The sequence below is a fragment of the Giraffa tippelskirchi genome, chromosome 10 (assembly GCF_054371585.1).
Source record: "Giraffa tippelskirchi isolate mGirTip1 chromosome 10, T2T-mGirTip1v1.2.pri, whole genome shotgun sequence".
Classification (NCBI taxonomy): domain Eukaryota; kingdom Metazoa; phylum Chordata; class Mammalia; order Artiodactyla; family Giraffidae; genus Giraffa; species Giraffa tippelskirchi.
The window spans coordinates 153,965,021-153,980,346 of NC_137284.1; the positions used below are offsets into that span (position 1 = coordinate 153,965,021).

The 15,326-nt window shown below is 45.6% G+C and overlaps 1 protein-coding gene and 1 long non-coding RNA gene across 5 annotated transcripts in view; one reads left to right on the forward strand and one right to left on the reverse strand.

Annotated features, from left to right (window-relative positions):
- The window catches only part of LOC145524614 (uncharacterized), a 64,927-nt gene extending 50,031 nt beyond the window's left edge, over window positions 1-14,896 (reverse strand). Inside the window, exon 1 of the long non-coding RNA XR_014067713.1 lies at window positions 14,478-14,896. This is a non-coding gene — a long non-coding RNA (uncharacterized LOC145524614). The remainder of the gene's footprint in view (window positions 1-14,477) is intronic.
- Window positions 1-15,326, forward strand: part of CNTNAP2 (contactin associated protein 2) — a 2,222,175-nt gene that overhangs the window by 1,971,632 nt on the left and 235,217 nt on the right. For all 4 annotated transcript variants that reach the window (XM_081537160.1, XM_081537161.1, XM_081537162.1 and 1 more), the window contains one exon: window positions 619-837. In XM_081537160.1, coding sequence (XP_081393286.1) covers window positions 619-837 — 219 coding nt within the window. The remainder of the gene's footprint in view (window positions 1-618; window positions 838-15,326) is intronic.

Sequence of the window (15,326 nt, forward strand, 5' to 3'; positions counted from 1 at the left end):
ATGAATTGATGCTTTATCCCTCTTCCAAGAATTTCGCCTTGGACCACTGTATACAATAGCAAGTGACAGGTGTAGATTACTTTCTCCATCTGCTTCGTTTTTCCCGTAGAAAAAGTGAAATTGAAGTCGCTCAGTCATGTTCAACTCTTTGTGACCCCATGGACTATAGCCTACCACGCTCCTCCGTCCATGGGATTTTCCAGGCAAGAGTACTGGAGTAGGTTGCCATTTCCTTCTCCAGAGGATCTTCCCAACCCAGGGATCAAATCTGGGTCTCCCGCATTGTAGGCAGATGCTTTACCATCTGAGCCACCACGGAAGCCTTAAGCTTTAAAGCTATTTGGTATCTGGGAGGGAATAATGCTTTTCCAGGTGGCGCTAGTGGTAAAGAACCCAACTGCCAATGCAGGAGATGCAGTTTCGATCCCTAGGTCAGGAAGACCCCTTGCAGGAAGGGATGGCAACCCGCTCCAATATTCTTGCCTGGGAAATCCATGGACAGAGGAGGGTGGGCTACAGCGCTTGGGGTCACAAAGAGTCAGACACGACTGACCAACCTGGCACTCCTGCGTGCGTGCAGGGGATATTCATGTTGCTCTCCTGTTTCTGTTCCTCCAGCTGCCACGGAAGTGTCCTTTTCATTTGACGTCGGGAATGGGCCAGTGGAGATGGTGGTGAGGTCGCCCACCCCACTCAATGATGACCAGTGGCACCGGGTCACCGCGGAGAGGAACGTCAAGCAGGCCAGCCTGCAGGTGGACCGGCTGCCACAGCAGGTCCGCAAGGCCCCGACGGAAGGCCACACCCGCCTGGAGCTCTACAGCCAGCTGTTTGTGGGTGAGTGATGGGACGGGGACACAAGACGGCCAGCAGGACTTCTCTGTTGCTTGTGATGGCGTTCACCTTGGGGAAAGGAAAACTGCCTACAGGGGTTCTGATAGAGATTTTTATAAAAGTATCTTTGCCTGTTGTGGTCTCCTCTGAGACAGGATGGGAGACAAGGGAGAAGGCACGGGAGCCCTTAATCTGATGTCACTCTTTGCTTTCTGGAAGTCACAGTCCTCATCTACAAGATGATAGGGTGGCTAGGGTTTCTATGAGGTCCCTGATCTGCGAAGTTTTAGGTTTATAGTTTTAGACCTTCACTGAAGTCCTTACAGTCCATAGAGTCAAAGCTGTGTCAATAGTCATGTATGGATGTGAGAGTTGGACCATAAAGAAGGCTGAGCGCCGAAGAGTTGATGCTTTCTAATTGTGGTGCTGGAGAAGACTCTTGAGAGTCCCTTGGACTGCAAGGAGATCAAACCAGTCAATCCTAAAGGAAAACAATGCTGAATTTTCATTGGAAGGACCAATGTGGAAGCTGAAGCTCCAATACTTTGGCCACCTGATGCTAACAGACGACTCATTGGGAAAGACCCTGATGCTGGGAAAGATTGAAGGCAAAAGGAGAAGAGGGCGGCAGAGGATGAGATGGTTGGATGGAATCACCGACTCAATAGACATGAACTTGGGCAAAGTCCGCGAGATAGTGAGGGACAGGGAGACCTGGTTTGCTACATTCCATGGGATCTCAAAGAGTTGGACATGACTTAGCGACTGAACAACAACAATTCCTTAATGATTTAGAGCACTCATAACTGTAAAAGGAAGGATGGACAAAGGGGGAGGAGTGACATAATGGGCTCCCTAAGTTCAAGTTTGCTTGAATGGGAAGTAGAAATCCACTCATTGTCTGCCCAGCCTCAAAGTTCTAGGCAGAGGAAGATGGAGCCTTCTCCTTACATAGCATCTTCCCACAGAGGAAAGAGATCAACACTGAGAAAAACTCAACCAGAGCAAAACGTAAAGCACCCTTTGCAGGAAGTGGCTGCAGCCCCACAGTCTGGTGGGGCTGCTTCTGACACCTTCTAACTGAACCTAACATTACTTCCAAGCAATACCTGTGTCCGTGGTTAGTGAGATTTTAAATTTTATTTTCCAGAATACTAATACTTGAGGAAACTTGCTAATTTTCCTCTGTTGATTGCAAAGAAAGCAAGTTTGAAAGACTCTGCGGCTGCCAGAGTTAGACCTCCCCTCTGGGTGTGTGGGTGTTCGTTGGTCAAGTCAGTTGGCTATGGTGGTCTCAGACCCAGTAACACAGAGGTGACCTGCCACCTGGGCTCTTACCCAGTGGAGGTCAGAGTCCCCACGGTGTCATTCATAATTATGGTCGGATGCTTAAAGAATGTTAGGAAGCCACAAAAAGACAGGTGAAAGTAAGTGTCCACTCCTTGGTGAGACATTGGCAAACTGTAAAAGTGTAAGCTTGGTCAGTCAGCTCTGGAAGTAACACTGACTTGAGAACAAGCCATTCAAGTTTTTTAATTGTGGTAAAAGTCGCATAATATAAAACATACTATTTTAACCATATTTAACTGCACAGTTTGGTGGCACTAAGTGAATTCACACTGTCATACAATTCTCACGATCATCTGTCTCCTGAACTCTTCACCTTCCGAAGCTGAAACTCCGTGCCCATTATATGGGACCGCGTCCCCTCTCCCCACCCCACTCCCAGCCCCTGGAAGCTCCCTATGTGCTTTCCGACTCTATGGATTTGACTGTTCTAGGGACCTCATATAAGCGGAATCAAACAGTATTTGTCTGCATCTACTGTAGATTGCAATGCCTATCTTCTCTGGTGACTCAGACAGTAAAGCATCTGCCTACAATGCTGGAGACCCGGGTTCAATCCCTGGGTCAGGAAGATCCCCTGGGGAAGGAAATGGCCACCCACTCCAGTATTCTTGCCTGGAAAATCCCATGGACAGAGGAGCCTGGTGGGCTACGGTCCATGGGGTCACAAAGAGTTGGACATGACCGAGTGACTTCACTTCACTTTTTTATTAGCGTTGGAATGCATTTTAAGGTTAACTTAATATACGTCCTACAGACAGATTGGACCTCCATTTTCTTTTACCCTGTGCTATGTAGTTGGTTCTCCTTAGATATCTATTTTATCCATAATAGTGTATATGTACGGGCTTCCCAGGTGGCCCAGTGGTAAAGAATCCACCTGCCAAGCAGGAAACACAAGAGACAAGGGTTTGATCCCCTGAATTGGGAGGATCTCGTGGAGCAGGAAATGGCAGTCCACTCTATATGTCAGTCCCAGTCTCCCAATTCATCCCACTCCCTTCCCCCGCGTGGTATCTATATATTTGTTCTCTATGTTTGTGTCTCTATTTCTGCTTTGCAAATAGGTTCATCTGTACTATTTTTTCTAGATTCCACATATATGCATTAATATTATTAAATACCAGGTCCACAGATTCCTGCTGAATACTGTGAGTAAATCTCACCTTATCAATACTTCTTCCCCAGATCACCTAGAATAAGTCTCTTCCTAAACCCTGCTCATCTCAGGCATGCTGGGTAGATTCTACTTGATTGTCATTATAACAGATGACCCTAATTGACCCAGTTTCTCATTTTTCTGAGATAACTTTAGGTGCAGAGGTCCAATTTTACTTTTATCTCTTTCTGTCTACTGACTATAGTTGTCTCCAACATTTTTGGAGACTAAGTAAAATTGTAAAATGAAGAAGGTATGGAGAGTATTTATTATGGTCTTGGAAAGAATTTTGATTCATTTCAATGAGATGACTGGAAACAGCTTATAAAAAGAGAAGAGGAGAGGGCAGAGGTCAGAATTCAACAGAATACTTAAATGGTGAGGGACAGACAGAAAAACAGCATCTCTGGAAGAAGAATGAAGAGGGATGAAAAGAACAAGCAAGGAAAAACCAGGAGAGGGGCTGTCACAGGAGGAGAGAGTTTCGTGAAACGGTTTGCTTATTGTTGACAAATCATACCAAGTGCCATGTGTGAAATAGGGCTAACAAAATATTCTTTGAGTTTAGCAGTTATGAAACCGCTGTTGACCTTGGAGAGAGGAAAGTTTCACAGAAGTGGGCTGATGTGATGAGTCAGCAACTTCCTTTCACTTGATGAGAAAGAGAAAGGTCCCCTGCCCCAGTGTCTAATTTCCTGTTATCTGAGATGTGGACGTGAGTCTCATCACCAAGACATAAGCTGTCTGAGCCGGTATGAGAAATGCTCTTCCAGCCAGTATGAAAAACATCTTCTGCAATAGAAGTCTACCCTAGGGGACATGGGAGGGGGCTTGTTTTCAGAAAATAACAAATTCAACGGCTGTGAAATTCTGGAGCCAGTTACCCCAAGACTATTCAATAGGGATTCAGATAACCAGAAGCGGTTCTCAGTTCAGCTCTAATAACAAGAGTTATCACTTTTCCTCTTTTTCATCTAATCAAGGTGTTGGATTTGTTGCTCTCCAAACTTTCTTCTAACTTTAACCATTTAAGATTATGTGTTAAGAAGTGGTTTGAAAAGGTCTTTTTCATCGTCCACCTCTGCCACTTAGCATCTAGAGACCACTGACAAGTTACCCAGTGTTTCCGTCAGACGGAAATAGAGTTCCTGCGTGTCAGGTGGAGATGAGCCCGTCCATGCTAAGCGTGCCATAGAGTACCCGGCTCAGAGCCAGCACTCATTAACTGGGAGGTGTCTCACCACCTTTCCTTTGACCTTTTATTCCCTTAGCTTTCTCCTTCCGCTGTGTCATGTTCACCGCCTCCTACAGAACTCGCTTCCAACTGGCTTATTTATTCCTTCCCCAAATACTCACCTGGGATCTCTTCAGCCCACCAGCGCTGAAGGAAAGTTCATGGGCTAGATGCCCCTTGATATCCAAAATCAGTCTTCAGCCATTCCACTCACCTGCCACAGTGGCCACAGAGCAGCTAGCCAGGGTGCAGGAATTTTCTCACCAAGCTGGTGAGTGAGCGTCCACCTGCAAACATCACCCAGCAACACTGTCCATGGCAGAGACGTGACCAGAGCTGACCGAGGGCTTCTAGAGGTGGACGGGCATAAAACTCAGCTTAGAGCTAAAACAGACCCAGGGTCGTTCTTGGCTTTGGACTCAGAGTGGACTCCCAGGACGCCCACCCTCCACCCACTGCCTTTGTTAACCAGAGCTGGGCTCCCATCTCCTCTTCCACAGTCACTGAAAAAACAAGGGCACAGTTCTCATCACCCCACCGGTAAGAGGTAACTAGAGGCTGCCATGAAAAGCCGGTTAACACAAGTCGTTTGGAAGTTATGGGAATCCAGCTATGATTGTGGTTTAGTGAAGAGGTAATGATTCCATTTTAAAATGAAAAGTGACACAGGGAAGGGAACAGCGGTTGCTGGGATTTGTCTGAAAAGCACCGAAAGCTTTCTCGTGCCTTTGGTCCACCATGAGCGCGTAGCCTGGGATTTGTTCCCGTGTGGCCTGCAGAGACCCGTGAACCACGAGAGGCTCAGACCTGCAGCCTCCATGCAGCCACCGGCCAGGTTTTACCCGGTGGGTGGAGAAGAGCAGACACACTTGAGGTCATTATCTAAGTACACACAACACCAGGCTGCATTGAGCCCAGGTTGGCAGAGAGACACGCCACCGAGTTCAGAGTCCTGCCCGCCGAAGCTGCAGCGGCCGGGCTGGGAGGGAACAGGGGTCTGGTGGACCCTCAGCCTGGAGCCTGGCAGCCAGCCTAGGGCAGGGTCAGCGTGAGCCTTCGGGGACAGGCAAGCGGGCTTGCTGGGATCAGGGGGTGCTAGTGCAGGGGTTTGTGTGCAACAAAATCTACCCGGGCCAGAGCGTGGGACTGTGCTCGGCAGTGGTTTAAGGAGGAAGCCAGCATTCAGGAGAGCTGGAGGCTCCAGGGGGACGTCAAGCTGCTCCTAAGGGCTCCTTGAGCAAGATGGTTGTTGGTGGTAGTTTAGTCGCTAAGTCGTGTCCAACTCTTGTGACCCCATGGACTGTAGCCTGCCAGGCTCCTCTCTCCATGGTTAGGTCCTCTTAACTATGACAGATGTTCGGGCACAACTCACTTGACTCTGACCTCTTCTGATATCTCTCTGGAAGATAAAGGAGGCCAAACCTTTTGTGCAAGATGTCACCCCAAAAGAAGCTGGGAAATAGTCTTCCATCCTTCAGGGTCCTCTGCGCTGCGTGGGGGCCTGGGCCGCGTGTGATGGGAGAAGCACCATCTTTGGGAGGATGTCCTGGCCCATGGGAGCAGGAGGCCTGCAGCCGCCTCTTCCTCTGCCAGACAGTGTGTCCATCAGGAAAATTTTCTCCTGAGTGACAGCTTGAGTTTATGGCAGAGTCGAGGTTTGTTAGATAGACTCATGAGCGAAGGGGACCAGCATTTGAGGACCATTCTCTGGGCTACGCTCAGCGAGCAGCCCCGGACAACTGCCCACGTCCCTGAACCCAACAACGTGGCTGGTTTGGTCAGCTGCTCCTCACATCCTCGGCATTTCAGACTCATGAGTGGATGATCCCATAGCCGTCTACAATTGGCAAGGTCATTGAGCGAGTAAAGAGAAAATCAACATTTGTGTGCAAGGGAGAAAAATGGAATTCCCTTCATGAAGTGCACTCAAATCTGTGTATGAATAAAATGGCTCTTTCTAGTATCTGAAAAATTTACAATAAAAAATTTCCAATCCAGATTGAAGGAGTCAAAACACAGGAAATACGTCAGTTGTTCCCATTTCCTGCAAATTTGAGTCCACAGAAGCAACATACAAACTGGAAAAGACGTCCCAGGTGATACTTAGGCCAAGTGCTCACATGCTTTATTTATGTCGATTAATCCACATGAGAACCTTAAAAGTAGGTTCTGTTTTCTTTTCACGGTGAAGAAATTAATGCTAGAGGTTAGTTAACAGCCCAAGGTCAGGCAGCTGGTAAGAGACAAGAAATGGAATTTGATCCCAGGTTTTCCCAGTAGTCATGTATGGACATGAGAGTTGAACCATAAAGAAATCTGAGCACTGAAGAATTGGTGCTTTCAAATTGTGGTGCTGGAGAAGACTCTTCAGAGTCCCTGGGACAGCAAGGAGATCAAACCAGTCAATCCTAAAGGAAATGAACCCTGAATATGCATTGGAAGGACTGATGCTGAAGCTGAAGCTCCAATACTTTGGCCACCTGATGCTAACAGACGACACATTGGAAAAGACCTTGATGCTGGGAAAGATTGAAGGCAGGAGGAGAGGGGGTGACAGAGGATGAGATGGTTGGTTGGCTTCACTGACTCAATGGACATGAGTTTGAGCAAACTCCTGGAGATAGTAAGGGATAGGGAAGCCTGGCGTGCTGCAGTGCCTGGGGTTGCAAAGAATCAGATACAACTGAAAGAACTTAGCATGCACACACACATCTCAAAGGAGCAGAGAAAGAATAAATGCTCTAATAATAGGAGAGTACAGGGTCTATGGTCAGAAGAAACGTGTCTGAAGTTGATCCAGGCTGAGGAGAATGTTAAGGCCATCTAGATCATCTCCACTGCAGGTCCGTCATCTGAGGAGCGACTCTGGCCCACCACGTATTTGGGAAAGTGTGATGGCTTTGGAGCACTGCTTTCAGCTCCAGCTCCAATCAAGGCTGACCACAGTGCCTGGGAGAACCAGCCCCCAAAATCTTGCACCCCCAGATGATAGCTGTACCCCACTCTGAAATGCAGCTGTCAGTCACAGAGCCTGTAGTAGAAGACCAGGCATTCAGGTGGGACTCCAGTCAGTGAGCTTGAGGCAGCCCCAGCAGGTGGTCTGTGGATCACATTCAAGTCTCAGAGGCAAAGATCAAGGCAGGCAGGGACTCACCATCTGACAAACGCACAAAGGGCTTAGAAGAACAAGAGAATTTTATGCCAAAGCACTCACAGCAGGGAACAAACAAGACAACTTACTTGAGAGTCTCTCTGATATAGAAATAAGCTGCTTTTCTCTTTAGCCCTTTTGGTAAACGCTTTACAAAAGTGGTCAGAGTCAACACGGAGCTCTCTAGAGCTGTGTCCAGAACACAACCTTCCAGCTTCCTCCAGGCTCTCAGGAGCAGCTCACGTGCCCTCCTTCCTGAAATACATTCTTTTCTTGGAGTCCATGGCACATGGCACCCACTTTCCCTCGACCTCACTGGCCACAACTCCAGTCTATCCTGAGTTCTTTCTCTCTCACTAAATGTTGGCACATCAGACACAGAAAAGCTTCTTCTCCAGCCATCCGTTTCCCTGGGTGATCTCATCCAATCCAATGGCTCCAATACTACTTATGCACCAGTAACTCTGAAATGAGCATGTTAAAAAGCAGAGACATCACTTTGCCAACAAAGGTCCATATAGTCAAAGCTATGGTTCTTCCAGTAGGCATGTATGGATGTGAGAGTTGGATCATACAGAAGGCTGAGCACTGAAGAACTGATGCTTTCAAACTGTGGTGCTGGAGAAGACTCTTGAGAGTCCCCTGGACTCCAAGCATATCAAACCAGTCAGTCCCAAAGGAAATCAACCCTTAATATTCCATTGGAAGGACTGATGCAGAAGCTGAAGCTCTAGTATTTTGGCCACCTGATGCGAAGAGCTGTCTCAATGGAAAAGAGCCTGATGCTGGGAAAGATTGAAGTCAAAAGGCGGAGGCAGCAGCAGAGGATGAGATGGTTGGATAGCATCACTGACTCAATGGACATGAACTTGGGCAAACTCTGGGAGATGGTGATGGACAGAGGAGCCTGCATGTGCTGCAGTCCATGGGTTTGCAAAGATACAGATACAACTTAGCGACTCTGGAATCAAAAGCTCCAGGCCCCACTCTTCCTGAGAACTCTGATTCCACGTACAGGACTGTCTCATCAGCAGCTAGTGGATGTCTGGTGGCATCTCAGAGTAAACATGGCAGGGAGAATCCCTGGTGCCTGCCCCAAACCTGCTCTTCCACCAGCCTTCCCGTCACAGTAAAGGCCATCACCCTCCACCCATTTCTGCTTGAGCCCAAAATTTGGCTTTAGCCTTGGTGTCCTCTTTCCCTCTTCCCCGCCCATCAATAGTGAGTCTTATGACTGCATCCATCTAGACTGTACCCCAAATGCATCCACTGCTATCTCCAGCCACAGGGCCCACTCTTGTCGAAGCCACACTTGTTTCTTGCTTGGACTGTTGTAACCAGTCTCCCAACTGGTCTCCAGTCTTGGTATGTTCCTTGAACACACCAAACCTATTCCGACTTGAGAGCATTTACACTCCCATTACCTGAAGCTCCTCCCTAGACACCAAAGCTGGCTCCTTTTGTTTTATTGAAGTAGGGGCTTCCCTGGTAGCCCACCTGGGAAAGAATCTGCCTGCCAATGCAGGAGATGGCAAGGGATGCAGGTTTGATCCCTGGGTCAGGAAGATCCCCTGGAGGAGGGCATGGCAACCCACTCCAGTATTCTTGCCTGGAAAATTCCATGTACAGAGGAACCTGGCAGGCTATATAGTCCATGGGGTCGCAAACTGTCAGACACAACTGAGCGCACACACACACACACACACACACACAGCTGATTTATAATATTATATTAGTTTCAATTGTATAGCATAATGGCTCAATGTTTTTTATAAATTATATTCCATTTAAAGTTATTACAAAATAATGGTTATATTTCCCTGTGCCGTACAATATATCCTATTGCTTACTTATTTTATACATATATTAATAGTAGTTTGTGTCTTTCAGTCCCCTGGCCCTATCTTGCCCCTTCCCCTCCCCATCAGTAACTACTGGTTTGTTCTCTATATCTGAGTCTGTTTCTGTATTGTTGTATACATTTATTTGTTTTATTTTTTAGATTCCACTGTAAGTGACAATATACAGTATTTGTCTTTCTCTGTCTCACTTATTTCACTAAGCCTAATACTCTCTAGGTACATCCACCTTATTGCAAAATGCAGAATTTAATTCTTTTATGGCTTAGTAATATTCCATTGTGTATATGTACCATATATTCTTCGTCCATTCATCTGTTGTTGGACACTTAGGATGCTTCCATATCTTAAAGACTGGCTCCCTCTTGTCATTTAGTCTGAGCACTGTACCTCCTCAGAGAGGTCTTTTCTGACCACCCAATCTAACATAGCCAGTCATTTGCCATTTTACTTTCTCCTTAGAACTTGTGATATTTTCGTTTATTTTTGTGTCCTTCCCCTAGAAGTGAAACTACATGGCAAGAGAGACTTAGAAGAACATTGGAGTAGTTGCCCGATGGATTTGCTGGAGCAATAACATGAATGAATAAGCAATTTATATTTTTGTTACTACTCTGAGTTAACGGGCTTCCCTCATAGCTCGGTTGGTAAAGAATCCGCCTGCAATGCAGGAAACCCCAGTTCGATTCCTGGGTCGGGAAGATCCGCTGGAGAAGGGATAGGCTACCCACTCCAGTACTCTTGGGCTTCCCCGTGGCTCAGCTGGTAAAGAATCCGCCTGCAATGCAGGAGACCTGGGTTCTATCCCTGGGTTGGGAAGATCCCCTGGAGAAGGGAAAGGCTACCCACTCCAGTGTTCTGGCCTGGAGAATTCCAAGGACTATACAGTCCATGGGGTTGCAAAGAGTTGGACACGACGGAGCGATTTTCACTTTCACTGAGTTAACAGTCACATTGCCATCGTTGGAAATACCTTTTTCTTTGGGTACCACAGACTGAAATCAAGCATGACTGAAGCCTAAAAAAGAGTCACAGAAAAATTCATTTGATGAAAGATAGCATCTCAGATCATTCTAGGCCCTAAATATAATTTTCAGTCTCCTTCTCTCAAATTGAGGTCTCAGATTGTTAGCTGGGACCCTCATAGTTTCTGCCCCAACTCTTAAAATTGATCTCCTGGTCCTCTTCCAAACAGAGATGAGGAGAGATGTCATAATTAGAAACCACTGCCACAGCTAAAATAATAAAAGAAAAAGATGTGCTTATAATCTAGTTTTAAAAATCACTAGATGAAATCAGTAAACTATCTACAAAGCAAATATGCAAGCAAAATACAGAAGCCTCTCCATGAAATGTCACTCCATCACAGCTGTTCTCCGCAAGGATTGTCAGCACATTTATTCTTTTCTTAACATGACTGCCTTCACCAGGCTCTGCTGTGAAGTCACATGTGAGGTGTCTGCTCTCTTCTTAGTAAAACTACCCCCTCCCTGCCAACCTCACAGGCCAAGGAGGGGCCTTCCTCACTAACAGTCACCATATGCTTTCCTGCTCTTTGTCTTTTAATGGTCAAAACTAATTAACTTTTGCAATCTCAGCTCTCTATTTTACAATTTGAGTTTTAACATATTAAGTAAGTTATGACAGACAAAACTTTTACCTTTCTTACATACACTTCCAATATAATCAAATTGACAATGTGCTTTCAACCTCCTGTGAATCTCCAAAAGGTGGTCTTGTTCAGTCGTTCAATCATGTCCAACTCTTTGTGACCTCATGAACTGCAGCACGCCAGGCTTTTCTGTCCTTCACTATCTCCTGGAGTTTGCTCAAATTCATGTCCATTGAGTCGGTGATGCCATCTAACCATCTCATCTTCTGTCATCCTCTTCTCTTCCTGCCTTCAATCTTTCCCAGAATCAAGGTCTTTTCCAATAAGTCAGCTTTTCATATCAGGTGGCCAAAGTATTGGAGTTTCAGCTTCAGCATCAGACCTTCCAATAAATATTCAGGGTTGATTTCCTTTAGGATTGACTGGTTTGATCTCCTTGCTGTCCAAGGGAGTCTTAAGAGTCTTCTTCAGCACCACAATTTGAAAGCATCAATTCTTCAGTGCTCAGCTTTCTTTATGGTTCAACTCTCACATTTGGAAAAACCATAGCTTTGACTATCCGGATCTTTGTCGGCAAAATGATGTCTGCTTTTAATACACTCCCTACCTATTTCCACTGGCACTCAGCTAATTTTCTGCAACAGAGATTCCATGTTTAGAAACTTTTAGAGAGACATTTTACAGTCAAATGCTCTACTACTGAGCTCTAACCCCTTTAAAGAGAGATTGTGAACCTAAGAAAGCAGCCAAAAGATGCTGAAGCTGAAGCTCCAATACTTCGGCCACCTAATGCGAAGAGCTGACTCATTAGAAAAGACCCTGATGCTGGGAAAGATAGAAGGTAGGAGGAGAAGGGGATGACAGAGACCGAGACGGTTGGATGGCATCACCAACTCAATGGACATGAGTTTGAGCAAGTTCCAGGAGATGGTGAAGGGCAAGGAAGCCTGGAGTGCTGCAGTCCATGGGGTTGCAAAGAGTCAGACACGACTGAGTGACTGAACAACAAGAAAGCAGCCAAACCTACTGTTCACCTTCCATGTAAAACAGCTCATGTTCCACAAGAACAAAAGCTTCAAGGATTCTGAGGTCTTTCATTCCAGTTTTCTCATAGCAGTTGGAATGGTCCAGTTCAGAAAAGACATTTTAATGTAAAGGCATGCATGCATGCTAAGTCACTTCGGTTGTGTCCAACTCATTGCAACCCTATGGACTGTAGCTGCCAGGGTCCTCTGCCCGTGGGATTCTCCAGGCAAGGAGTAGGTTGCCATGCCCTCCTTCAGGGGATCTTCCCAACCCAGGGATCAAACCCAGGTCTCCTGCATTGCAGGCAGATTCTTTACTATCTGAGCCACCAGGGAAGCCCCACTATGTGTATATCCACTCTTTCTTTATTCCATCCCATAATGATGAATACTTGTTTCCTGAACTCTTTGCTTCCACAAATAATCATTCAGCGAATCTATTTGTGCATATCCCCCTGTTACCCGTATATGAGATTTTCTCATGTGAACACACGTGCATCTGTGTATGCCCTGGAGAATTACTGAGACGTAGGGTATGTACATACTTAATTTCTCTAAGTACTGCTTGTCTGATCACATTCTGAGTATAAATGTCAAACTACCGTTGGTACTAATAGCTCTGTATTCTTTGAGACTATTATGTTCATAATCCTTTTGATTTATTGCTCCTTTTACAGGTATGTAATTTCCATCTTTATTCCTTCTGATGTTTTTCATCACACAATTTTATTTCTACTCTTAAAACTACTGTGCAATTCTTCTTGTTGTTAATATTTGCCTGGTGTTTTTATGTGGGTGTTGGAATCCTTTTACTTAAATGTGTGTCTTAGATAGTATAATGCTGAATCTTTTATAAATCTAATTTGAGAATCTCTGTCTTTTTATTCATTTATTGTAACTGCTGTTATATCAGGGTATGCTTTCTGCCACCTTACCCTTCATTTTCAATTTACAATGTTTTCTTTGTTTGCTCGCCCACCCCACAATCTATTACCTTTCACTGCTTAGTGAAGTGAAAGTCATTCAGTCTTGTTTGACCCTTTGCAACCCCATAGATATACAGTCCTTGGAATTCTCCAGGCCAGAATACTGGAGTGGGTAGCCTTTCCATTCTCCAGGGGGTCTTCCCAACCCAGGGACCAAACCCAGGTCTCCCATGTTGCAGGCAGATTTTTTTACCAACTGAGCTATCAGGGAAACCCTTCACTGGTTAAACTGAGTATTTTTCTACTGATTTAAAAGTTGTATGTTCTACTTTCACTCCTCTGGCAGCTATGCCAAACTTCTTAAGACTCACACTTATGTTTTTTCTCTATCATTTACAAAACCAAATTGATGTCTCTTTTCTGAATGAGACCAAGAACCCTCTGACCTCCTTTGCCACCTCACTCCTTGCTATGTTGACATAGTCTTTGGTTTTAATTGCAAAATCTTATGAATATGCTTATTTTAACTGCTTATGAGAAAACATTAATATTTGCTGTTTTCTTTTCACTTACTCTTATTTCCCATACTATCTACTCTTGGATTTATTTTTCCTTTTTACTCAAGAGCAGTTTTTTCTAAAACTTCATAGACGAATCCTTCAGAGTCTCATATACTTGTGAATGTCAATTTAAATGAACACTGTGAGAACAGTAGTCCATTGTCTTGTATAGGCAGTGCTGCTACTGAGAAATTAGATGGAAGTTGCATTCTTTTCCTTTACTATGTCTTAACTTCATTATAATGCAGCAGTTCTTAACCTTTTGGGAGCAATTTGGTACTATGTCTCTCTTCCCAAGGAAATGTTTTCTGTGAATAAAAGTCACAGAATTATGAAAGAAACCAATACACTTATCAAAGCATTTAAAACAACACATTCATTGTACAATAATAATATGTTTGCTCATTACCAGTACTTTAAATAATAGGATGTAGAATCAGGTCTTATAACTGCTTATAACTCATAATTTCAGATTCATCATGGTCTTTATGATTATGATATTTCCAAAAATCTACAACATAGAAAATCTATGATTTTTTGGTTAAAAATAGTGATGCAAAAGTGGCTAATGCTACTGTGATTTTTCCTACATTTCTAACTGAAGCAAATGCTGAATTTCTGTTAGAGGTTAGTGAAATATGATCCTGTAAGCCTTTTCCCATCTGTGTTCTCAAGCCTTCTGATTCATTCTATGAACGACTGGAGTGGTGGGCCTCTGGTTAAGTGAGAACTACAGCTGTAGGTGTAGGTGGAAGAGATTTTTTTCTTACCTACTCCGTTCATCACTTCATGGGCTCCTTCATTCTGAAGTCTGATATTGTTTATGCTAGAAAATTCTGGCCCCTTATTTCTTCACGTAGTTCCGTCTTGTGTCGTTCTTTTCTCTTCCTCTGAGCTTACTGTCGTGTGAATAGTGACACTTCTGCGTCCACCCTCCGTAACTTTCTTCCGTCCTTTCACTCTCCTTGTCCTTGACCGTTGACCTTGAGGACTGACTGACCCAGTATCCCAACCCACTCAAGAGTTCTTCTGCTCTGTCTATTCTGTTCTTCGACAGTTACAGGTGTTTCATTCTCAGTACCCCCAGCCAGTTCTCCGTCGTGAACGTCTGTCATCGCCCATGTCTCCATCATGAAGGAATCCTGATGCTCACTTACAGCCGCATCAGTGCGATGGTGATGACGTCAGTGCGATGATGATGACGTCAGTGCCATGATAACGACGTCAGTGCCATGATAACGCCGTCTGCTGGGCTGGCTGTCGGTTAGCTGCCTGTCCCAACACCGCTCGTGCTGTTGTCCACCCTGCATAGTGTTTGTCCTCCTCAGGGACCCTGTCGGCTCATGTATGTCCCACCGAGATTAGCGAGTGACTCTTCTGCTCTCGTCGCCCTCGGGGAGAAGCACACGCCCGGGCCCCGAGCTGGGCTCCTCATGCAGAGTCGAGGGTGGGAGGAAATGCCCACCTTGGGATGTAGAGCTGCCCGTGCCCCCCTGTCCCACCCCCTCCTGTCCCCACCTCGGTGCCTCCCTCAGGTCCCCTCACCTGGCTTCAGAGGGGCTCCCCCCACTCCCCGCAATGACCCTTAAACCAGTGCTGGATCTTCACCTGCTGAACCC